Genomic DNA, 27,061 nt, shown 5'->3' with positions numbered 1-27,061 from the left:
TTCAGTCTGCTTTGAAGCTCATCCAATGCTTAGCAAACATATGTCATTCATGTCAAGGAACATCATTATATTATTATATGGCCACAGGTAATAACCAATAGAATATTAAAATGAGGAGAAAGCGATTAAGGTTCATTCTTTAGAATATAGGTACAAAATAAGTCCAATGCAACATACAAACGTTTAAAGCTGTAATCTAGCAAATGATTTGAGGTCATTTGCTAGATTACTGCTTTAAACGTTTGTATGTTGCATTGGACTTTTTTGTACCTATAGTCTAAAGAATTAACCTTAATCGCTAGGCTCAGGTAGGCTCAAATCATTTTAGAAATAACACATTTTTAAAATTATGTTCAAACCCTAGTCCCTTTAAAACGTGTACAATTATAATAGCACAGAAAGGTATAATCAAAGATTAGGTAAAGCATTATAAGCATATTTTTAAAAAAAAAGAACATGGCAAACCAGAGTAAACTATGAGTAATATAAGTATAAGAAAAACATTGGAAAGCTATAAAATCGCTGCACGTTTACCCATGGTACACTTTAATATAGAGCATCTTTTAAAGTGATGATGTGAAAAGAAGGAATGTGAGCTAAAGCGATTGTTTAAAAGTGAAACCATTCAGAATAGGTATTCGTTATACAGCATTATGTGTGTTTCCTTCTGTCCGTGATATATTTTAATCACATGTAGGTATTGATTAAAAGTCGTTTTATTAATACACATCTGCTGCACCTTACAGCTGAACCAAGACGAACGGTGCCATACTGCTTCTCTAATGTAGCCTTGCAGACCAACGAGTAAAAGAGATGTATAATATAGTGCATGTTCAGATAACTGCTAGATGAAATGTGATGAAGGGTAAGTGAGAGGGAATAATAGAAACATAGCTTGGAATTTACACACAAACACACACACACACATCAATATTTATTCACGCCCTTTCAAAATAAAATATCGATCGGAAATTTCAAAACCCCCAATAAAAAACGAAAAACCCGTTTAAGACAGTAATTAAGTAAAAAGGGTATTTTAAAAGCTTGGGGAAATTGGAAAGTTCCATAGAATCTTTATATCTAAGGAAAGTGGTATGAAAGTGGGGGGGGGGGGCTTTTATTGTAACAAAATAACGTTTATTCAAACATTAATAAAATAAAAGAATGACAAATCAAAGTGTTTAAATTCAATGTCTGATCGTGAACTAACTGATGCCGCTCGAATAATATATTTGAATTAGCTGTAGAGCCTACAGAATTAAATAGTTAAAAACTACTATTAGGCAAAAATGAGAATGGGATTCACAAAATGCTTGTTGAATATTATAGTCCCATAGAAAACGTTTATTTAAGAAATTAATTTTAAACATTTAAACATTGGATTCCAGTGCTGTCGTTTGTCAACATTTCCGGTTAGGAAGTTAAAGTGCTATACAAGGCACCTGCCCGACATCAGGCGAGACTGTTCATGTTTAATTGTATTCCCTAAAAAAATAAGCTTGATGCATATATGAAAAATAATAAACGTGTCACCTAATGGAAAATATGATGATTGCAGTTCCCCATTTCACCAAGTCGACGTTCACAAAGTTTCATTTCCCCACAACTAATATTATAGATCTACATCAGAGGTGAAATTCCATACAAGTTTTAGAAAGCAGAATTATTAATTCAGCTTTAGGGATGGAACAAGGATAAAGTGGTTTAATTTAACAATTAAGAGCATGGCTGGAATAATGACCTAGACTGCAAGTGACGAGGTGTACCCCCTGGTCAACATTTCGCAGGCACGCACAAACACAATTTATTTTCTAGTCCCAATGACATATACTATTTATTGATTTTAAAATAATATATGTCACTCTGGTAAAATAATTAAAAAATATATAGGCACAAGATAGAGGAACATCGAGGGTGTGAGAGAGCTTTTCAAATTCTCTGCACTCAATACCTGCAATTCCAGCTGTGACCAGTAAAATAAGCTAATTGTTTAAGTCGAAGCCGAACCTATGTCCTTTCATCTTATAGCCATGACAGAGAATATACTGGACAACCAGTCCCAACTCTCACCAAATGGCTGGATGATGAAAGACCGAAGAAAAAGTAGATTTTATAGAAGGAAGATTAAATATAACGGAGTTGTCTTTTCGTTGTTTTTGTACATTGCATACCGTTCAATATCTTAAATGACACAAGTACTTAATAAAAGCAAATTGCCATTGTTAGGGTTTCTTTTTGACACACCGTTACTCCTTAAAAGTTCTACCTTTCCTGAAACGGCGAGAAGTTGTTTTGCACAACAGCACATTTATTGGCTTAATGTGGACGATATACACCCTCAAGCGAATTTATTCATAGGTATCGGTAACTATCAGTTTAAATGTGCATCACTGTTGAAACATTCAGATAGCAACTTTGTGTTAGACAATGACATGAGAAAAGAAAGAAACCGAAACTTCATAATAGTCTGTGAATTTTTTTTTTTTTTGATGAATAGCCTACTATTCGTTTTTGATTTCGTCCTTTAAATACAGCAGCAGCATGAATTTAAGATGCATAACATTCTTCGAAAGACTTACATTGAACATCCTATTGAAGTAAGTGCCTTTTAAGATATTCCAATGTAACATGGTGGTGAATTTATAACTTTTTTTTCAGAAAATTAATTAAATATATTTCTTGTATTTAGTTTCGTCATACCAGAGCGAATCACAGAATGGCTTTTGAAAACGTCTTCGTGGTGTGTTGCCTCGTGCTGTGCTTCTGCTCGCCGGCTTTCTCGATGCCAATGAGGTGCAAAATGAACGGACACCTGACACAAATAAACAAACAACTGCTGCTCGAGCTGGTAGGCTGGAAACAAGATAAAGCGACCGTTAGAGAACTTGATCATTCATTCGCCTGTCGAGTAGTTAATGGGTTACTTTAAAGTTTACTTCACTAATGTTTATCTTTTTTTTTGTTTGTCCAGGGAGGTAATCTTCCTGAGCAATGCAAAAATGAGAATGTACAGGTTTCAGTGCCGCTGGATGCCTATGAGATTACACAGGACTCACAGGTATGTAGGGCTTAGCGTACAAAACTTGTATCTACCCACTGTCGAATAGAGAATAAGCTTGATCTAGTTGTCTAATTGATTGTTTTCGCATGCAGTTTAAGCATACAGACAACACCTGTCCCATTATATCATAAAGTAGCCTACAGGTACCCTTTTTCATCGATTTATATCGTCGAACCTCTTTGTATGTTTTCAATTATTTCATTTTAAATATTTAAAAAATGAGGTGGATAAAAACTATATATATATATATATATATATGGTGATGGTCTTTTGCAGTTATTGTTGCATGTTGTCTATAGATTGAAGACATCAAGATGACGATTTATGAATCACTGAAACACATCAACATAATTTTCATGAATGGGCAGAAGAAGCCTGCAACTTGGAATAAGACTAATTTGGATAACTTTCATAACATCCTTAATCGCCAGGTTCAAGGAGTAAGACAATGTGTAAGTATATTACACACTGTCCCCTTTACAAGCAATCACGTTTGTTATTACAAAGACTATATATATAATATTTTAAAAATTATCATTTTTAAATCCGTTTTATTGCTAATCTGTGCAGGTGGAGGTCGATAACGGAACACCATTTTCCGGTGATGGGGATTCACAGCCACAAGGCAGCCATCTGATGCTAAAGGCATATTTTGAGAAGCTGGAAAATGTTTTAAAAGACAAGGTAACGATGAGTGTATTTTTATATTCACGGGTACAGCATACTTTAATTCAATACTTTAAAACATTAGTAAACCACGCAGTGTAAAAAAGTGTAATACCTTTTTTTTTTTTTTTTTTTACCGTGGGCTCTACGTTATTATCCAAAGTTTCTGTTTCTGAATTTTATAAATGTGTTATTTTAGAAAAAAAGCACAGTTAGTCAAACGTAGACCTTGGTGTTTGCAACTCCGTATGTTTGTTGACAAATAAATATTTAATATTAGGCTTGCTTTATTAACTGTTTGTTGAATATATTTTTCGTTGTTCCTTTTTCAGGACTACAGTTTCTGTGCTTGGGAAATTGTAAGAAAAGAAATAATAAACAATTTAATCCAAGTTCAACTGTTCATGGACAGAGCTGAAATACAGTAAAATGACTGAAATGCTACTGCACTTGACAAGGTATTGTGTATTGTTAAATTGATAACTATATAAATTCAACTGCTGTTACTGAAGTATTGTCTTTATATGAATAGTTATTGCATATATTGCCTATTTATTTTTGAAGATATGTGTTTTATTTTTTTACCATGTTGCTTTTTTATACTAAATTAATAAACTTTTATAGATTTTAAATTTGTGGTTGTGTTTTAATAATGGCGCCAGGAGTTGGAGTTGAGCAGATAAAGTGGTTGAGCAGTGAGGCAGCACAAAAGAATATCCCCTAGAAAGTGTCCTGAACACATCAGATTATTTTTAATGGTTAGGTATTGGGTTAGGGTTAGGTTTTTAGAGCTGGGGTTTATATGAACGTATAAACAAATTATGGATTTTTTTTTTTTACATCGTCACAAAACTATATACACCTACATACAATCATCACTGGTTACAAACGGTAGTGACATCTACTGTCAGCTCTACAATGACAATATTTATGATCAGTGGATTCTACCACCATGCATGAGCTTAGAGTTATAAATGACAATTGATCCAGGATACGCAGGTTACTTCAAACACATCGTATTTTCAATGTACCTGATTTGTACAGTACCGAATTGCGTTCCTGCTATAAAACTGGTATCTAATCGTGCACAGCAAATCCTCCAGTACTTTTTTCTATAGCAGATCCTTGACTTAAGAATTAACTTTAAATAATTAAAGAATCTTCACCGAAGTGTTATGAAAATGCTTAAATGGCACACAACCGCTCTAATTTCAGTGCCTGGGCGCCGATAAATCGATCTTGTTTCCTTGTTGTGTCAAGGCAATAATAAGCCATAGATAAGTCAAATATTTTTTTTCTGCGCCTTCAAGAGTGTTGCCAATTTAGCTAATTTCTCGCCAAATCTAGTGACTTTAAAGGCTGACTTGGCAAGATTTGTTGCCAAAATCAACTAGCTACAAATCTATCGATTTCCAGGACAGTCATCGGATAATTTCAGACATATAAAACTGGTAAAACGTTTCGATGATCCTGTATTAGCAACGTCCTTTCATAAGAATAATTGTCAGGGTAATTAAATGAAATCCAATAATGCCCCACCCCATTTGAATACTCAAGGAACTTCAGTGCGTCCTTTGCTCAGCAACTGGCTCAACAACCATGAGCCTGTTTCCCGGGGAGACCAGATTTCATACCGGCATGATCACCCCACCTCCCCAGCATTCCCATGCTTACAGATTTAGGACTAAAGAAATGGTTAAAGAAATGTGAAGTATAAAATGTAATTATGTACCGTTTTTGCCGCCCCCTTCAATTTGCCGCCCTAGGAGCCTGTGTGTTCTGCCTATATGGTTACGCCAGCCCTGACTGTAGCCAAATATCAAAATTGCGGTCTGGTGGGCTGCAGCACACTCATCGTAAAATTAAATCAGAAGAATTTATCTGAACAGCCAATTCAAGTCAATAAATCAAGTGAAGACACATACTGCCTATGGGGCTGTTATGCGTGTATTTCCTATCACTCCTGTTGTTAAAACAGGCAAAAGATAATGTGGTTATTTTCAAAGGAGATCCGCTGGAGTCGAGTCACCTATCTGGCTCGTGTCAATTTGAGTCATTAGTTCTGACCGTTCGAGACAGTTTAATTTAATCAGATTCATTTTACAGGAGATTAGCAATCTACAAGTAAAAAGAAAATACATTTTCAATAAAATTGAGATGCAATAATGTGGTCATACTGGTCCCACTGATGTTCACCATTAAAGGTCCACCTTTTCTGCCTTGTGTTTTGTCTCTCTATTTCAGTGAATTCACGATTCCTTGGCTTATTTATAAGCAGAGCTTGTTATTTACCATACAGAGGCCCCTTTTACCTCTGCTCAATTGGGTTGGCTGTACAGTAATGCATACCACAAAATAAAAGAATGCATTTAACCATTTATTTACAATTATATTGAAACCATTTTTAAAACCATTGCATACTTGCACATATATACTTCAGTTCAAAATTAATAAACTAAACATAATTTGCTTAATATTATAGAAAGAAATGTATCTTGATAGACTAAGAGTTTAGTACAATAATGTGTGTTACAAAATAAGTAATTTGTGTTATTTCAGATAAAAGGGTTGTTCACTAATATGTTTAAAAAATAAAGAACATATTTCACACAGAACACATCGCACCATAAACCCTTTAACCACCTATACTTAGCACAATACAATCCCAGTTGTTTGTCTAAATAAAATCATCAGTGTAGTTAAAATGCACAAACATAGGGGAGACCGGGGACAGTTTCTCCAATCAGAAGCAAGCTGGAATGCCATTACTCATTTGACACATGCTCAGTTCAGGTCTCTGTCCCTAGTAGAGTACATTTTCCCCCATTTTAGCATTCTCATCCCTGATCTCGGTACTTGTAATCGACACAATTGACTGACATATTCTTGCTTGATAAGGCTTATAATTTTAGGAATGTTAGAAAGTTTTAAAAGTAGGACAACAAAAAAAATTGCCTTGTGAACATAAGCATCTGCATTGATGATGCAAAAAAAACAACCAAGGACAGGACCTCGTTGTCCTCATAGCTAGTTACTGCCATGATCTGACCTCACCCCCCGTTACAACTGACCCTGGCCATGGGGTCAATTGAAACATCGGACATTTTACATTTCAAGCGCTCGTGCTGCATGTATATCAGCTCTTAAAACAGGATAACAATGGTGATTGGCAAAGAGGGACAGATGTAAGTTGTTTGTATCAAAGTCTGGTCAAACTAGCTCAAATCATCTGTGCGTAATGGAGAGAAAGGTAAAAAAAAAATGTTACAAGTCCCCGGTCTCCCCTAGAGTAATACTAAGAGGTCAATTGTATTTTGAATAACCCTAATGTAAAAGACTGGTATTGTAGCTGCTGTTTCATAAACACATGCAAAATACCCCAGCAGCACAAACAAACACTTTTTTTACCAGTGTAATAATTTATCAGTTCACCCACTATGACAAAATCCACAGACTACTTTTTAAAAATTATTTGAAAACAATGCAGTTCCGTCCTCAACCTCCTTTCGTCTGGTTATGTTGATTGTGCCTATTCCCAAAATCATGCTGCTTGTGGTCTGGTCAGCCCATTTTCATTTTTATGAATGTATTCTTTAAAAAAGCAAAACATTTTTAACCAAACTAACTCTAAAACATCTATCCAGGATGCAAATCCTGATATATTAAATTAATCAAACATGTCTACAGCTGATTAACTCAATTTGGGAATTCTGGAAAACAAAGATGACAGTGCAACAGCTTCATTGATCATCTGTACACTGTTAGAAGAAAGTCTTTTGAAACACTAAGCTGAGCTGAGGAGATAGCAGACAGACAGGTAGAGATACAGGAGAGGATGGTGGAGTCAGAGGGGGGAGAAGGAGAGGAAGATCTGAGCATCACCAGCATAGAAATGGTATGAAAAACCATAGGATGCAATGAGGGGGCCCAGGGAGCGGGTGTAGAGAGAGAACAGAAGAGGACCCAAGACTGACCCTTGGGGAACTCCTGTTGAGAGAGGGTGAGGTGTGGAGGTTGAGCCATGCCAGGTTACCTAGTAGGTTTGGTCAGAGAGGTAGGAGGAGAAACAGGTCAGAGCAGTACCAGAGATACAGAGGTCAGCGAGAGAGGACAGGAAAATAGAGTAATCAGCAGTGTCAAGGGCAGCAGAGAGAGATTGAGGACAATTAGGACAGAGAGGCAGCACGGGCAGAGTTTAGCAAGATAGTGACAGACAGGAGAGCAGTTTCAGTGGAGTGAGCAGAGCGGAAACCAGATTGGAGAGGGTCGAGCAGAGAGTGGTTTGACAGGAAAGCAGAGAGCTGGCGGTGTACTGCCCGCTTGAGGGTTTTAGAGAGGAAGGGTAAGAGGGAGACAGGACTATAGTTCTAGAGGGAGGTGGGGTCGAGGGTAGGTTTTTTGAGGAGTGGGGTGATAGAGGCTTGTTTGAAAGGCAGAGGGAAAGAGACCAGAGAGGAGAGGTGTTGAGAAGGGAGGAGATGAAGGGGAGTAGAGCAGGAGCAGCAACTTGAAAGAGGTGAGTGGGGAGGGGGTCCAGGCCACACGTGGGGGTTTGTGACCCTGGAGCAGGGAGGAGAGGTCAGAGTCAGAGAGGGGAGAGAAGGAGGAGAAGGAGGGTGAGTTAGTAGGGGAGACAGAGGGTGGGGGTTGAAGCGGGAGGGGGTGGGGGGAGGGAGAGGTGTTAAAGAGTTTGCGGATATCAGAGATTTTAGAGGAGAAGAGGCAAAGTCATCAGAGTAGGGAGGTGGGGGAGGGTTGAGGAGGGAGGAGAAGGTAGTGAATAGTTTCCGGGGGTTGTTAGTGGAGGATTGGATAATAGATTGGAAATGTAAGTGTTTAGTAGAGGAGAAGGAGGAGGAGGAGGAGGAGGAGAGGAGGGAGCAGTAGAGGTCTAGGGCAGCAGGAAGTTTGGTTCTCTTAATAATAATAATAATAATAATTTATTTCTTAGCAGACGCCCTTATCCAGGGCGACTTACAAGATATCACATTATTTTTACATACAATTACCCATTTATACAGTTGGGTTTTTTACTGGAGCAATCTAGGTAAAGTACCTTGCCCAAGGGTACAGCAGCAGTGTCCCCACCGGGGATTGAACCCATGACCCTCCGGTCAAGAGTCCAGAGCCCTAACCACTACTCCACACTGCTTCCATTTCTTTTCAGAAGAGTGCAGTTTGGTTCTTGCTGAGTGGCGCACAGAGGAGAGCCAGAGGAGAGGGGCGGGCAGGTCAGGAGGTGAGGGGACAGAGGAAGTCGAGGGAGGCGAAGAGTGTGAGGTAACAGAGTCTACAGAGAGTTGGGAGAAGGAGTCGACAGGAGGGAGGTGAGAGAGAGCAGTGGAGGCAAGGACAGAGGGGCCGAGAGAGCAGAGGTTACGGCGGGAGGTGACAGTGGGGATAGGTGGAGTAAGGACAGAGGGGAGAGACAGAGAAAAAGAGATTAAATAGTGATCAGAGAGGTCCATAGAGGTGACAGAGAGGGTGGAGTGGCAGCAGGCCCTGGAGAAGGTGAAGTCCAGGTGACGGCTAGCTTTCTGGGTAGTAGGGGATGGAGAGAGAGAGAGAGAAGTTGAAGGAGTGAAGGAGAGGAAGGAATCTGGCAGAGTGGGTGGGGTTGGAGAGATGGGTATTAAAATCACCTAACAGGACAGTTGGGGTAGACAGTGAGGGGAGGGAGGAGAGGAGATAGTCAAGTTCATCGAGAAAGTGAGTGAGAGGTTGACAGGGAGAGGTTAGTTGGACAGCATGAAATTCAAGGTGTTAACAAAGATTGAGGAGAGGTCAGAGGGGACAGAAAAGAGCAAGTAGTGAGAGAGGAGAAGACCAGTCCCACCTCCCTGTCCAGTAAGACGTGGAGTATGGGACAGGACATAGAGAGAGGACAGGGCAGCAGGAGTTACACTGTTATCAGGAGAGAGCGGTTTCAGTGAGAGCAAGGAAATCGAGAGAGAGGTGGGAGGCAAAGGCAGAGATGAAATCAGCAGAGGAGTAACAGTTCCAGAGGGCACCAGAGAGAGTGCAGGAGGGGAGAGAGTGGGAGGGGGGAGAGGCAGAGGAATGAGGTTAGAGGGGTTAGGGGTGCAGCGGCGGAGAGAGGACAGAATACGGGAATGAGAGGACAGAATAACAGGGATGTGAGAGACAGTCATAGCAGGACAGGTGAGACAGATAGGTACAGTAGTAGTGGGAGCAGGAGTGGTGGGGGGAGGGTACAGACCTGTCTAGTAGTTGGCGTCTTCCAGAGCGCCACTAGGTTCAGATTTTCTCCAACAGCCTCTCCTCACTGGACTCCCACAGCTAGACTCCCGGCTCTTTGGTAGAGAGGCTCCTCGGTTGGCTGGGGCACAAATAGGCTAGCTGTCTATTATACTAACAAGATTAATTAATGCTGTGTGTAAACTAACGGTAGCACCAAATGGTCGACTAGTCGACTAAATGCGAGTGTAGTCGACCTCAACGCTGGTATTCAACAAACCGGAAATGTCACGTGACCATTCGCACCATTTGCTAAAATGGCGGATGATACATCCGATATGAGTACTTCAGCATCAAAAGAAATGCAACAAACTAGTTTAGTGTGGAAGTACTTCAAAAAAACAGGAAGGCAAAAGTGAAGTACAATACACACTTTGTCAGACAGTGCTAAAATACAACCAAAGCACATTGTCTATGCATGCGCACCTCAGAGGAAAACATCCATTAAACCTGTCTGGTGAAAGTCAAGCAACGAGTGGTACTGCAGTCAAGGCAAGTGATACGCAGAAAAGGCAGTAAAAATTTTTTAATTTTCGAATCGTCCAATAAATGAAAGACATTACATTACTGTAACTGCACATTACATAACAGAATCATGGCAGCTTAAGTGTAAAGTAGTGCAAACTGCAATTATGTCTGAAAGACACACTGCTGTAAATATTTCTGAACGTATGAACAATATTGTGAAGGAGTGGGGCATTGATATTTTTTGTACAGTTCACGACAATGCCAGCAATATGAATCTGGCAATGGAGATCTGTGATCAGTTCCCGAATGACCTGGGCTGTTCTGGCCATACACTACAATTAGCGATCAAGGCAAGTTTAAGTCTTCCTGACATCTCCAAAGCAGTAGAAGCAGCAAGACGAGTTGTGGGGCATTTCTGTCACTCTGCATTGGCCACTAGCGAGCTGAAAAAACAGCAAGTTCAGCTCGACTACATAGGGCGGCAGTGTGGAGTAGTGGTTAGGGCTCTGGATTCTTGAGCAGAGGGTCGTGGGTTCAATCCCAGGTGGGGGACACTGCTGCTGTACCCTTGAGCAAGGTACTTTACCTAGATTGCTCCAGTAAAAACCCAACTGTATAAATGGGTAATTGTATGTAAAAAATAATATAATTGTATGTAAAAATAATGTGATATCTTGTAACAATTTTAAGTCACCCTGGATAAGGGCGTCTGCTAAGAAATAAATAATAATAATAATAATAATAATAATAATAATAATAATAATAATAATAATAATAATAATAATAATAATAATATGCAGGAAAAGAAGGGGGGGTGTGTGTATATTTCATGGCATAGTCCATGAATGGCTACTTGTGCCACTCTGCAATCTACTTTATGTTGAAGAGAAATGCTCACGCTTTAAAATGATACCATAATTAATTGAGGTGGCACATCCAGACTATATATGTGATTTCCCCCTTAGAATGTGAGCTAATATTCAATACGTAACTGTGCGAATAAATAACTGACGTCAGCAGCAAATCGGGAATATGTAACTAACTTCAGCCCTCGAATCTGTAATAAGCAACTAACTTCAGCCTGGTCCTTCTGTAAAGCTCGGAGCTCCCATCCAGAACTCATCTAGCAAGTGTCAATTTTGGGTTCCAACTAAAGTTAGCTGTGATTGGCTGAACGTGTCGGCAGACAGCAAGATCGACCCCCGATTTCCTCGATGGAAGTGGGCGAGGCTGAGGGGAATGATTGACACTTTGTGTTTGCACAGTTCAAATAAAACCATTTAAATAAACTGTGGAGCAAAAGTACACAGCTCATAAAGCTCTTGTGCACCCCAGCGTAAACGGAATTTCAATTTAAGGGAAGCTATTTTTTTGTACGCAGCTCAAATAAAACTTCCGAACCTAGGGTAAATTGAATTTCTATTTAAGGTATGCTGTTTTTCATCCTTGAGTGAATTGAATTTCAATTTCAGGTATGCTGTGTTGCTGTTAATAGATTATTTTTTTGTTAATAGATGAGTTTGCATTATATTATTTACTGTTTGTTACTTTCACCTCTCATACATGTTTGCATATTAGCAAATAAGAAGCTGGCCGAATAAGACAATTTAGCATTGTATTAATGCTGTAATAAATACGTTGCAGAAATATGTTTTTATATAAAATGACCAAACCATCCACCAAATATAAACATGGTATTTCAGTGGAATTGTACAGTTGTTTTTAGTTTTAAGTAAGATCTATAATTGAGTGTTTAAAGTTATGGATTAACATACAATACATGCCATATAGTATGTTAGCTTTCATTTCTCTTCAGGGACCATCTTCAGTTTAACAATACAGTATTCAGTATTTCGAAGCATATGCGCTACTTGCTGTACCATTTTGTTTTAGCACTGTTCCTTTTTTTAGTGCATATTTATGATTTTGGAATGTTTTAATATTATGCTTGTTGCAATATTGACTTAACAATTAAACATTGCTTACCCCACTGTAGTACTGCTGAAATACATAAATAAATCATTTTTATTTCCAAAGTATAGTTTGACAGATTTGGGTCTACCCTGGAAAATAATGTAATAAATAATTCTAACTAGTTTCACTTGACACAAAGGGGTGGTCAGATTTGTTCTTATTCAGGTCGGCTTCAGTATTAGACTAAATGAATACAAATTAATTAATACAAATTAGACTTTCTAACACAATTGAACCGTAAGTATTATTTTAGTGGATAAAACTGTTTAAATGCTCATTACTTATTCATTTAGAACTGCAGATTATTCTGCATGAAATGTGATCCGCCGGTGGATAAAACGGAGGAAAGTAGTTAGAAAATAGGCAGATATTTCTCAACCGATTAACAGGTGGAAAAATTCTGCGAATTTTGCCATTTCCATCAAAAATTAAACCCCTTTTGAAAACCGGCCCAGTGTCCCTGAATAAAAGCTTTTCCGACCGTCGGGGTCTTTTGTGGTGGTGTTTTATCTTTTCCACTGTTTTTTGTGTTGTGAGCAAAAATCCAAAATGGCCAGGACGGATGAGAACAGTCGCAAAACCCAAATTCTGACACTATGAAGAATGTTATGCAGATGAAGTGGGTACCTAATTAACATATCCCCGTGCAAAAATCCAAAGGGTTGATGTGGTCGGAGTATTTTTCATCTAAAGTGAATCCATCTGTTTCAAAGAGTCCTAAGGGAGGTGGGAACCTATTTCAAACAGACTCCGTGCTAAAATAAAAAGGGTCTGCTGTGGGTGGTGACTCTTTGACTATACTTTGGTGATGATGCCCAATGTGCAGCTAGGGATTGCTGTGATTAATAATGTAGCTTCATTAACATGCTGCGTCATTAACATATAGGTTTCTTATAATAAAAAATAATAAAACAATACAAAATATATAGGGTTCTAATTAAAATACTTAATAGTTGGAAGCAACATCGTGGGAGAAGTACAGTCGTGGACAAGTACAGCGCAGTTAGAAGCAGTTTGAAAGCAGGTTGACAGCTGCAGAAGCTAAACTAAACTTCCAAAAAAAACCAAAAAAAACACACGGTTTCAAGCCAGTAATCTGTGACAACTGCATGATGTGGGAAATCCGAGAAAACCCAACAGAGCTCAACCAAGTTTGTGTAAAGTGCTGCACGATCCAGGACTTGCTTCAACGATTAAGCCTGCTAGAAAAGGAGCTGGAGGAAATGAGACAGCAACAGGAGCTTGAGGAGCTGACACACCCACAATTCATGGAAGTCTGCACCCCTAGCAGACTGAAAGCCACCAGGGAGATGGAAGAGAGTCGAAACAGCTGGGTTCAGATAGGCAGAAGTAGGGAAAAAAAGAAAATTCGTCAAACACAACCACCAGAAATCCAAACATCCAACAACCCCCTTACTACAACAGTGTGCTGCCTTCCAGGAGCCTCTGTCAAGCACATAACTGAGAACGTGGACAGGCTCCTAGAACGAACAGGAGACGACCCGGTAGTAGTCGTCCACATCGGTACAAACAACATTGGAAGAGACAGGCCAAGATCCCTGCAAAACAAATTCAGAGAGCTAGGAAGGAAATTAAAAGACAAGACCAAAACTGTGGTATTTTCTGGGATACTGCCGGCACCTTGCAAAGGACCATACGGTCAGCTGAAAATACAAAATCAAAATGCATGGCTAAAATCGTGGTGCAGACAGGAAGGCTTCACCTTTCTTGAACATTGGAGCACATTCTACAACAAGGACTATCTATATAGGTTGGACGGACTGCACTTAAACAGAAAGGGAACCAATCTACTTGGAGAAAGGATCCTTGAGGAGGTCCAGAAGCATTTAAACTAGAAAGGAAGGGGGGAGAAAACAAAAAAAAAACAGAAGGGAGACCTCATCAAAACAAGGGCAACAACTCGGGTAAGACAACTATTAAATGTACTTATCAATGCTAGAAGTCTCAGAAATAAAATGTTATAACTTGAAGCTACTGCACTAACAAGTAACTACGATGTGATAGGTGTTACAGAAACTTGGTTGTCTGAGAGTGATGGAGACGAATATAATATTAGTGGGTACACACTGTATAGGAAAGACAGGCAGGACAGAAGAGGCGGAGGGGTAGCGCTATACATAAGAAATGGTCTTGAAGCCCAGGTGTTAAATCAGGACAAAGAAAACAATGCAGAATTAATATGGGTCAGAATAATGGACAAAAATTCAAAGGGCATAATAATAGGAGCATGCTATAGACCGCCAAATTCAGATGCTGAGCAAAATAATCTGTTATACAATGACATTCGAAATGCGTGTAGAAAAGGAGAAGCCATACTAATGGGGGATTTCAACTTCCCCCGTATAAAATGGGAGAACCTGGTGGGGAGCACGACGGATGAAATTGCAATGGTGGAAATGACAAATGACTGCTTCCTAAGGCAATTTGTCAAGGCACTGACTAGAGGGGAGGCATGCCTTGATTTAGTCTTTTCAAATAATGAAGACAGAATAACTAAAACAGAGGTCAGAGAGCCATTGGCAAACTCAGACCACAACATGGTCTCATTTGAAGTATTTTTTAAAACCCGAAAAGTAATGACTAAAGCTAAGGTTTACAATTTTAGAAAGCAAACTGTGAAGGTATGAAACAGAGACTAACAGAAGTAGATTGGAGTAAAATAGAGAAAACATCCACAGAAAAAGGATGGCTGTTTTTTAAAAATGTAGTACTAGAGGCGCAAAACAATTACATCCCAAAAGAAGACAAATCTAAATCTAAAACAAAATGGCCAAAATGGTTTAATAGATCAATTAAAAAAAAATATTCAGTGGAAAAAGGCACTGTACAGAGCGTTAAAAGGGACAAAAAACAAAGTACACAGAAAGAGTACTTGGAACTGCAAACACAAGTCAAAAAGGAAATTAGAAAGGCCAAGAGAGAGATAAAAATCAATATTGCTAAGGGGGCTAAAACCAATTCCAAAATGTTTTTCCAATATTATAACAGCAAGAGAACATTCAAAGAGGTGGTTAAATGTCTAAGAGACACAAATGGCAAAATCATAGATGAAGAAAAAAAAAATTGCAAATATATTAAATGATTACTTTTCACAGGTTTTTACTACGGAGGACACGGACAACATGCCCCACACGTCGACCTGTTCCTATCCAATTTTAAATAACTTTAGCATAACAGAGGCAGAAGTGTTAAAGGGGCTAGGAGCTCTTAAAATAAACAAATCCCCTGGGCCAGATGAGATCCTCCCAATAGTACTCAAAGAAATGAAAGAAGTTATTTACAAACCGCTAACCAAGATCATGCAACAGTCTCTTGACACAGGGGTTGTACCGACAGACTGGAAAATATCAATACCGATCCACAAAAAGGGAGACAAAACCGAACCAGGTAACTACAGACCAATAAGCCTGACTTCTATTATATTTAAACTTATGGAAACTATAATAAGATCTAAAATGGAAAATTACCTATATGGTAACAATATCCTGGGAGACAGTCAGCATGGATTTAGGACAGGGAGATCGTGTCTAACTAACCTACTTGACCTTTTTGAGGATGCAACATTGAAAATGGATAATTGTAAAGCATATGACATGGTTTATTTAGATTTCCAGAAAGCTTTTGACAAAGTCCTGCATAAAAGATTAATTCTCAAACTGAACGCAGTAGGGATTCAAGGAAATGCATGCACATGGATTAGGGAGTGGTTAACATGCAGAAAACAGAAAGTACTGATTAGAGGAGAAACCTCAAAATGGAGCGAGGTAACCAGTGGTGTACCACAGGGATCAGTATTAGGTCCTCTGCTATTCCTAATCTACATTAATGATTTAGATTCTGGTATAGTAAGCAAACTCGTTAAATTTGCAGACGACACAAAAATAGGAGGAGTGGCAAACTGTTGCAGCAGCAAAGGTCATTCAAAATGATCTAGACAGCATTCAGAACCCGGCAGACACTTGGCAAATGAAATTTAATAGAGAAAAATGTAAAGTATTGCATGCAGGCAATAAAAATGTGCATTATAAATATCATATGGGAGATACTGAAATTGAAGAAGGGAACTATGAAAAAGATCTAGGAGTTTATGTTGACTCAGAAATGTCTTCATCTAGACAATGTGGGGAAGCTATAAAAAGGCCAACAAGATGCTCGATATATTGTGAAAAGTCTTGAATTTGTCACAATATATGTCGGCCCAGGGGACTTCTTTGACCTGAAAAAAGAAAGAAGGACCAGGGGTCACAAATGGAGATTAGATAAAGGGGTATTCAGAACAGAAAATAGGAGGCACTTTTTTACACAGAGAATTGTGAGGGTCTGGAACCAACTCCCCAGTAATGTTATTGAAGCTGACACCCTGGGATCCTTCAAGAAGCTGCTTGATGAGATTCTGGGATCAATAAGCTACTAACAAGCAAACGAGCAAGATGGACTGAATGGCCTCCTCTCGTTTGTAAACTGTCTTATGTCCTTATGTTCTATTTATTTTGCCACCTTTAGTAAATTCCACCTGTTGGAAAACAACAGAAAAGTTATTTTATTTTATGATGGAAACAACGTTAGGGATAACAGTTGGGTTAAAACAGACTATCGGAAGACACTTGATATTCAGGGCCAAGTTTTGCTGACATCGGATGTCTCCTGTGATTCACAGAAACTGAATCAAATTGTGGATTGGCATAGAACTGACAAACAGGTATGAGTGTTCACTGCAATAACTCAGACTAGGTGCAGGCGATGAGTCATAAAAAAAATGTTCAAAGGGAGTGTATCGTTACCTTAAATAGCCCATGCTAGTATATAATCCCTGTTTTGGATGGAAGACATGCATTAAATTAACAGTAAATTACCTAATAAATCGCAGGCAAGCTAACACTTTTTGTAGACGTTACTAAAAAACGTTCAATGATACTCATTTAAAATAAATCCCATCTCATTTCAGTGATAACCTTGACATGGATATTCTTTGTGCTCAACTCAGGATCCCATATCCCAATACACAAACCAACACTCTCACCTCCTGCCACACTTCTAACAGCTTAATCACATTTAGATGACTAAAGTAATAATTAATTTTATAAAATGAAATTCATCATAAATGTTTGAATGGAGAGTAATATTCATGACTATGACAAACGCTAATGCTATACTGCCAACTGCAATTTTATAAACCCAAACAAAAAGCAACTTTTAATTCCACTCGTTGCCAAGTTGATGCGGTTTGAAAATGCCTTGCAGCAATTCTGAAAAGACATCCAAGGCAGCAATTATTATCTTGAGGTAACCTCGTTAATACCTCTCCAGACTTGTTCTGTTTAAATGGTGAATAATTATGTGAACAGTGCAGGATGTTTTGCATGTTTGGTTCTTGTGTCTACATAGGCTATATATTTATTTGTATACACACAGGGCTGCCGAGAGCCGTCATGGGCCCTGGGAAAGGGATTGGTATGTGTGCCCCTCCTCCAACATTGAAAAAATAGACAGCTGTTATGCAAAATTTGGGTCCCCCCAGACTATTTTTCATAGATTGAAATGAAATATATAGTTTGCAGGATAACATTACAGTTACAGTAATGGAAAAACCACAATTTTGTTAAAAAAAAAAGTAATTTTAATGAAGAATTTCTATGGATAAAGTAATGCAATATAACAGCTACATCAAATACTTATTTATACTATACTAGTTATTTAAAGTTTAATGTGAACAAGAACAACAACACCACTACTACGACCACTAGCGGGGACCTATTTCATAGTATGATCTATGAAAGAGTCTGGAGGGCCTGTATTTCATGGGGGGGCACTAGATTTCATTATGAAATTTAGTCCCGGGGGCCAATTTTTCATAGGCGATCTATGAAAAATAGTCTGGGGGGGCCCGTATTTCATGCTGGACCAATTTTCACGTGACACCTGTCCACTTGGTACTACATTCATCTGACTTTCTAGTATACTCAGGGAAGAGCTATGACGTGTACTGTATATTGCGATCGCTTGATAAGAACATAAGAAAGTTTACAAACGAGAGGAGGCCATTCAGCCCATCTTGCTCGTTTGGTTGTTAGTAGCTTATTGATCCCAAAATCTCATCAAGCAGCTTCTTGAAGGACCCCAGTGTGTCAGCTTCAACAACATTACTGGGGAGTTGGTTCCACACCCTCACAATTCACTGTGTAAAAAGTGCCTCCTATTTTCTGTTCTGAATACCCCTTTATCTAATCTCCGTTTATGATCTCTGGTCCTTGTTTCTTTTTTCAGGTCGAAAAAGTTCCTTGGGTCGACATTGTCAATACCTTTCAGAATTTTGAATGCTTGAAATCAGATCGCCGCGTAGTCTTCTTTGTTCAGACTGAATAGATTCAATTCCTTTTAAACCCGGGATAATTCTGGTCACTCTTCTTTGCACTCTTTCTAGAGCAGTAATATCCTTTTTGTAAAGAGGTGACCAGAACTGAACACGATATTCTAGGTGAAGTCTTACTAATGCATTGTAAAAGTTTTAACATTACTTTCCTTGATTTAAATTCAAGACTTTTCACAATATATCCGAGCATCTTGTTGGCCTTTTTATAGCTTCCCCACATTGCCTAGATGAAGACATTTCTGAGTCAACATAAACTCCTAGGTCTTTTTCATAGATTCCTTCTTCAATTTTCAGTATCTCCCATATGATATTTATAATGCACATTTGTATTGCCTGTGTGCAGTACCTTACACTTTTCTCTATTAAATGCCATTTGCCATGTGTCTGCTGAGTTCTGAATGTTGTCTAGATCATTTTGAATGACCTTTGCTGCTGCAACAGTGTTTGCCACACCTCCTATTTTTGTGTCGTCTGCAAATTTAACGAGTTTGCTTACTATACCAAAATCTAAATCATTAATGTAGATTAGGAATAGCAGAGGACCTAATACTGATCCCTGTGGTACACCACTGGTTACCTCGCTCCATTTTGAGGTTTCTCCTCTAATCAGTACTTTCTGTTTTCTACATGTTAACCACTCCCTAATCCATGTGCATGCATTTCCTTGAATCCCTACTGCGTTCAGTTTGAGAATTAATCTTTTATGCAGGACTTTGTCAAAAGCTTTCTGGAAATCTAAATAAACCATGTTGTATGCTTTGCAATTATCCATTGTTGATGTTGAATCCTCAAAAAAATCAAGCAGGTTAGTTAGACATGATCTCCCTTTCCTAAAACCATGCTGACTGTCTCCCAGGATATTGTTACCATATAGGTAATTTTCCATTTTGGATCTTATTATAGTTTCCATAAGTTTACATATAATAGAAGTCAGGCGTATTGGTCTGTAGTTACCTGGTTCGGTTTTGTCTCGCTTTTTGTAGATCGTATTACGTTTGCAATTTTCCAGTCTGTTGCATGATCTTGGTTAGTGGTTTGTTAATAATTTCTCTCATTTCTTTGAGTACTATTGGGAGGATCTCATTCAGCCCACGGGATTTGTTTATTTTAAGAGCTCCTAGTCCCTTTAACACTTCTGCCCCTGATATGCTAAAGTTATTTTAAACTTGATAGGAACACGTCGACATGTGGGGCATGTTGTCCGTATCCTCCTTTGTAAAAATCTTTGAAAAGTAATTATTAATTATTTCTTAGCAGACGCCCTCATCCAGGGCGACTTACAATTGTTACAAGATATCACATTATTTTTACATACAATTACCCATTTATACATTTGGGTTTTTACTGGAGCAATCTAGGTAAAGTACCTTGCTAAGGGTACAGCAGCAGTGTCCTCCACCTGGGATTGAACCCACGACCCTCCGGTCAAGAGTCCAAAGCCCTAACCACTACTCCACACTGCTGCCCTATAATAATTTAATATAATTGCTATTTTTTTTCTTAGTCTATGATTTTGTCATTTGTCTCTTAGACATTTAACCTCCTCTTTGAATGTTCTCTTGCTGTTATAGTATTGGAAAAACATTTTGGAATTGGTTTTAGCCCCCTTAACAATGTTAATTTCTATCTCTCTTTGGCCTTATTAACTTTCTTTTTGACTTGCGTTTGCATTCCAAGTACTCTGTGTACTTTGTTTTTGGTCTCTTTTAAGCTCTGTAAAGTGCCTTTTTTCGCTGAATATATATATTTTTTTAATTGATCTATTAAACCATTTTGGCCATTTTGTTTTAGATTTAGATTTGTTTACTTTTGGGATGTAATTGTTTTGCGCCTCTAGTACTACATTTTTAGAAAACAGCCATCCTTTTTCTGTGGATGCTTTTCTAAAATTGTAAACCATCCTTTAGTCATTACTTTTTGGGTTTTAAAAATCACTTCAAATGAAACCATGTTGTTTGCCAATGGCTCTGACCTCTGTTTTAGTTATTCTGTCTTCGTTATTTGAAAAGACTAAATCAAGGCATGCTTCCCCTCTAGTCGGTGCCTTGACAAATTCATCCGTTTCATTAATTCATTCAATTTCATCCGTCATGCTCCCCATCGGGTTTTCCCATTTTATAAGGGGGAAATTGAAATCCCCCATTAGTATGGCTTCTCCTTTTCTACACGCATTTTGAATGTCATTGTATAACAGATTATTTTGCTCAGCGTCTGAATTTGGCGGTCTACAGCATGCTCCTATTATTATGCCCTTTGAATTTGTGTCTGTTATTCTGACCCATATTGATTTGCCGTTGTTTTCTTTGTCCAGATTTAACACCTGGGCTTCAAGACCATTTCTTATGTATAGCGCTACCCCTCCACCTCTTCTGTCCTGCCTGTCTTTCCTATACAGTGTATACCCACTAATGCTATATTCGTCTCCATCACTCTCAGACAACCAAGTTTCTGTAACACCTATCACATCGTAGTTACTTGTTAGTGTGGAAGCTTCAAGTTCTAACATTTGGTTTCTCAGACTTCTAGCATTTAGATAAATACATTTAATAGTTGTCTTACCCGAGTTGTTGCCCTTGTTTTGATGTGGTCTCCCTTCTGTTTTTTAGTTTTCTCCCCCCTTCCTTTCTAGTTTAAATGCTTCTGAACCTCCTCAAGGATCCTTTCTCCAAGTAGATTGGTTCCCTTTCTGTTCAAGTGCAGTCCATCCCGCCTATATAGATAGTCCTTGTTGTAGAATGTGCTCCAGTGTTCAAGAAAGATGAAGCCTTCCTGTGTGCACCACGATTTCAGCCATGCATTTTGATTTTGTATTTCCAGCTGACCCTATGGTCCTTTGCAAGGTGCCGGCAGTATCCCAGAAAATACCACAGTTTTGGTCTTGTTTTTTAATTTCCTTCCTAGCTCTGAATTTGTTTTGCAGGGATCTTGGCCTGCCTCTTCCAATGTTGATTGTACCGATGTGGACGACTACTACCGGGTCATCTCCTGTTCGTTCTAGGAGCCTGTCCATGTTCTCAGTGATGTGCGTGACAGAGGCTCCCGGAAGGCAGCACACTGTTGTAGTAAGGGGGTCCAAACTGCGAACTTAACTTTCTGTGTTTCGCAATATGGAGTCCCCAACAATCATGACCTCTCTTCTTTTTGCTGCCTGGCCAGCATTGTTTATAGGGTCCTGAATGTTGTTCCTTTTGTTCTCTTGATGTTGGTTTTGATCATCTAAATTTTGTAGTGGCTCGAATTTGTTGGATGTTTTGATTTCTGGTGCTTGTGTTTGACAACGTTTCTTTTTTTCCTGCTTCTGCCTACCTGAACCCAGCTGTTTTGACTATCTTCCATCTCCCTGGTGGCTTTCAGTCTGCTAGGGGTGTTGACTTCCATGAATTCCATGAATTGTGGGTGTGCTGGTTCTTCAAGCTCCTGTTGCTGTCTCATTTCCTGCAGCTCCATTTCTAGCATACTTACTAGTTTAGCAAGTCCTGGATCGTGCAGCACTTTATACACACTTGGTTGAGCTCTGCTGGGTTTTCTCAGATTTCCCACATCATGCAGGTGTCACATATTACTGGCTTGAAGATCATGTTAATTATTTTTTGGAAGTTTAGTTTAGCTTCTGCAGCTGTCAACCTGCTTCTAACTGCTCTGTACTTTTCCACGACTGTACTTCTCCCACGCTGTCACTTCACACGCTGTTGCAGGAAGAACTGCCTTGCTTTATTGTGTTCTGTTTGTTGCTGGCGGCGAATTTGAATCAGCTGTTCTGAGTTTCAGCATGTTATCAGAAAAAGACACGCAGCTGTTAGACTTTAAGCTGCAGTGTTTTCTGGTTAAAGCAATTAAAGATGTCATATCTGCTTACAATTAAAGATGTAATTTCTCCTTACTGCTTCCAACTGCTCTGTACTTTTCCACTTGTACTTCACACAGTGCTTTTCAGTAAACCGAGTCTTTCCGATAGTTTCTCCTTCTTTGTTTAGTTGTATCACTGCCATTTTGAGGTCGTTGCTGTACTGTTTAGTTTTAACCAATTTTGTTGCTTTTTAAACCACAAATTTCCAATGTATTTTTCTGCACTTGATAATGTATTTATTTATTCTATAATTATCGTGTTGGTTTTCATAATTGTCAAATTAGCAATGAATGGTTTCATATGAAATATGTCGATTGCCCAAATACGTTTGTCAAAGCATAAAATTGGTTTTTGCATGTTATTTTTCATTTTATGCAGGTTATGTAATAAAATGTTTTATTATAAAGCTGAATCTCTACTTTTAATTTATATATTTCAATAGAACAAACAGAAATTAATTTCTTTGTGGGTTTTCTTTTTAAAACTGCGATTGTATAGTGTTACGATTTAAGATTATGATTTATAAAATTTATAAATTATTACTCAATATAACTAATGACGTTAATTAATATTCTATGGGCCTAATTTACGAAAGGGCACTAAACATTATGGTTAAGAGCAATTAAGGGGAAGAGCAAGCCCACTACTATAAGGTTTTTAGAGGTTTAAATTGGGAATTTTACAAAAGCTCCATTGTCAGATATTTATGTGGCCAAAAAACATGGGGAGGTTGAGGGGGGAGGGGGGGGGGGGAGCCCAACACACCCAACACAACCACCCACCCACAAACCGATACACACCACACACACAGACACACACCACACACACACACCACACACACCCACCCACACCCATGCACGCAAACACACACACACACACACACACCGACACACAGACACAGACACACACGCACACCACACACACCACACACACACCCCCACCCCCTCACACTCACACCCACACCAGAGGGGTCCCCTTAAACCCCCAGCAAGCAATATTCTGACTGACAACATTTTTCATATTATTTGGCATACACCTTCATCCAAGGTGATTTACAGGTATTACAGGGCAGTATTGTACAGGATTACAATGCAAGATTCATATTTAAATACAGTATAGTTTACAGTAAGTGCAAATAATACTACTAAAATACATGAACTAGGATGCAGCAAATTAGGATTACAACACTAGAATTACATATTCGTACTGCAAGCATAGTGCATCAGCTGAGGATCCAGTAACGTGGTGCTGAGGTCAAGCAAGTCCAGTGCATAGGGGTAGATCAAGAGATCTACAAGTGCAGTCTAAACAGGTTTTACCTCAATTTGGTTGTTATACATTTTCTCCAGTAGACAACAGAGAAAAGAAAACAGTAGCCCATTATAGTTTATTATAATATACTGTTATGCTGCATCCACATTGGACGCGAGCGAGCGAAGTCGCCAAATGTCAATCCACAACAGACACAACTTGGAAACGATCCAAAAGACTGGAAATAAATACATGACCGCGCCCATGCATTCTTATTGGACATACTAGAGATGGGCTGTCCCGTTCCAAAATAGGTCTTGTTTTGATAAAAAGTTACGACCCTGACCTCCGGCAACTCCGTTGTAAAATGAAGGTTGGACTTCTATAGATCAGAGTTATTGAACATCCCTATATATCCAACAGTTTTATTGTTCAATTGTGTTTCTTTACAAAATTCCTTCATTTATCCTTTTTATTAACATTTAAGTATTTTAAAGTGCAACATTATTATTACTATTATTATTATTGAGCATACATAATCGCTATCTTTACTATTATTATTATCTGTGTTATTATGCGAAAGTCACCACTTACCTTGCATTACTAGGGGAGACCGGGGACAGTTGTAACAGTTTTTACATTTTGTGTCATAACTCTTAGACCATTTGAGCTGGTTTTCCCATTTTTTGAAACAAACAACTTACACCTGTCTGTTACCAATTCCCACCGTTTTCATGTTTGTAGAGGCAATGTAAAGACCACTGTATTGCTTCAAATGCAAGGAGTCCGATGTTACAATTGACCCCATGGCCGGGGGCAGTTGTAACACAGTGGTCGGGGTCAGATGTAACATTTTGTGTATTTTATTTAACAACAAATAAACAGCATGTTGTATTTCATTTAAAAAACTGGATATCTTTATTCAATAAATGTTCAACAGTGTAACAAGAACAATTGTCATACATTCTAATTGAATTACTGAAATATTGTCAATGTTTTTCTTTTGTAACAAGAACAATTTTTAAACATTTATTATGTTTAAAAGCAGACCTACTTTCAAAACTTAATACTTTGAAAACTAGGGCTTTTCAAAATAACTATTTCACTCAGACTCACAACTGTGACATGTATATATGCCAAATCAATTTTCCCTTTTGCCTTCTGAGCCACAGATTTCTTTTTTTCAGCTTCTATCGCTAAGTTTACAGGTGTGTCAGTGAGAATTGCTGTTACTTTCCTCTTTTTCCCTTTTGTTCTGACTTGCCTTGGGCCTGCTTTGGGGAATGGGCGGACGGTGACTGGAGAGAAAGCTTCCTCTTGTGTCTCCTTTTGGAGAGCTTCATTATAGCCTGATGTACTTGCCTCTGGAGAGGTGACCAGAGGTGTGGTTGGAGAGGTGACCTGTGGAGGAGAGGTGACTCCGATGCATTTGTGTTTTCTTCTGAAAGTGAAGCAGGTGGAAGTGGCCGATCAGTGACAAAAGATGGTGCAAAGTCACATTCTTCAAAAAGATCCTGGTTGAAAGGCCAGATTCCTGTACACTTGAAGCCTGCCTGAATATTTTTGGGTGTACCAGCTAAGGGAAGAGCAGTCTTCACAATTCCTGGAATATCGTAGATTGTCATTGTTTTTCCTGGATTTGTCTTCATCCAGCTGTCAATGCATGAGCTGAAGATCTTCTTTAAATGGCCCATAAACACTGTGTTCGAGAGGCTGCAATTTATGGGAACAGTGTGGGGGGAAATGACAGGAGAACAATGCCATTGTTCTTACAGAAATCAATGCACTGGATTGACAGGCTAGTTTTGTATGGGGTCAATTGTAACACGTGTTACAACTGGCCCCAACCCTGGGAGCCATGATTAAGCTTGGTAATGTTCGGATGGGGATGGGTAAAAGCCAGAACGGCGCGGAACAGTACTTTAATGAATTCAATTGCTTTAAAAAACAGCATAAAAAGTTAGACACATGGAGAATATTTTAGCAATCAGAATAGATTAATAACGCGCCTTCATTAACCCGTTCTGGGTCAGAACCTTCTTTTTATCACCAAAAAGCTCCCGGAACACTGGGTTCCGAAGGTGCAAAGATGACGAAAGTTATACACATAATACAATTAAGTGGGAACAACATAACACTAGTGAAAAAACCCACCGAACCAATCTTTCATGTCCCATTCCGTGCAATAAACAGCTGTATAGACAAAACCGTCCGGAACACGGAGTTCCGAAGCTGCACAGAGTATGAAAATTATACACACGATACAACCAAGTGAGGACATCATAACACTATTGAAAAAACCAACCGAACCCACCTTTAATTGCCCATTCCACATTATAAAGCGTTTAAATTATTAATAAAACCGGCCGGAACACTGGGTTCTGAAGCTGAACAGAGTATGAAAATGATACACACAATACAACTAAGTGAGAACAACATAACACTGCTGAAAAAAACACCGAACCCACCTTTAACTGCCCATTCCGGGTAATAAAACTGTGTATTTATTTTGTTTTTATATGATCTTCTCTCTCTCTCTCTCTCTCTCTCTCTCTCTCTTTTTATTATTATTATTTTAGCAGCCATATTGATCATCGTTTTTTTCTTTTCTTTATAGCAGAATATAGTGAGGCCTTCTTTCTACTTTGCAGGGAAGGAGGTGATAAAGTAACAGTATTTGCACAAGTAGAACAATTGCAAAGGTCTAGAATTGCTGGTAGCCCTTAACTGTAATAGTTATATGGGATAAAATAATAATAATAACACGTATATATAGCTGCAACAGTTTCACAACATTTATTTTTTGCACAACTTTTTGGTTATTCTTACTTACAATGATAAAAATGTCTTCAAATGTATTTAACATATTCATATATGTACATATTTGATACAAAATGGATACAATGCAATTACAGTGCAAAGGCAAGCAAACACACTACATTACAATTATGTAGTTTACAACATGTAAGGAAAAACGAGCAAACAAAGCAAAACAGTTTAGATTTGACTAAACTTGATTGACTTTAAATACAGAAACCTTGATGCATTTTCCATTTTCTTCTTCAAAAAAAGTAATTCATTTTTACATTGTGTGTTATATGCATGAATAAATAAATAAACAGAATAAACAAACAAACACACTGTT

At 38.5% G+C, this 27,061-nt stretch overlaps 1 protein-coding gene across 1 annotated transcript in view; it reads left to right on the top strand.

Moving 5' to 3' along the window:
* Nucleotides 1-2,307: 2,307 nt before the first annotated feature.
* Nucleotides 2,308-27,061, top strand: part of LOC131704947 (uncharacterized) — a 43,167-nt gene continuing 18,413 nt past the window's right edge. Inside the window, exons 1-5 of the mRNA XM_059006586.1 lie at nt 2,308-2,597; nt 2,690-2,848; nt 2,972-3,058; nt 3,361-3,513; nt 3,632-3,745. Coding sequence (XP_058862569.1) covers nt 2,553-2,597; nt 2,690-2,848; nt 2,972-3,058; nt 3,361-3,513; nt 3,632-3,745 — 558 coding nt within the window. The 5' untranslated portion in view covers nt 2,308-2,552. The remainder of the gene's footprint in view (nt 2,598-2,689; nt 2,849-2,971; nt 3,059-3,360; nt 3,514-3,631; nt 3,746-27,061) is intronic.

This window comes from Acipenser ruthenus, chromosome 33 (genome assembly GCF_902713425.1).
Source record: "Acipenser ruthenus chromosome 33, fAciRut3.2 maternal haplotype, whole genome shotgun sequence".
NCBI lineage: Eukaryota > Metazoa > Chordata > Actinopteri > Acipenseriformes > Acipenseridae > Acipenser > Acipenser ruthenus.
This window is presented reverse-complemented; position numbering and strand designations above follow the sequence as displayed.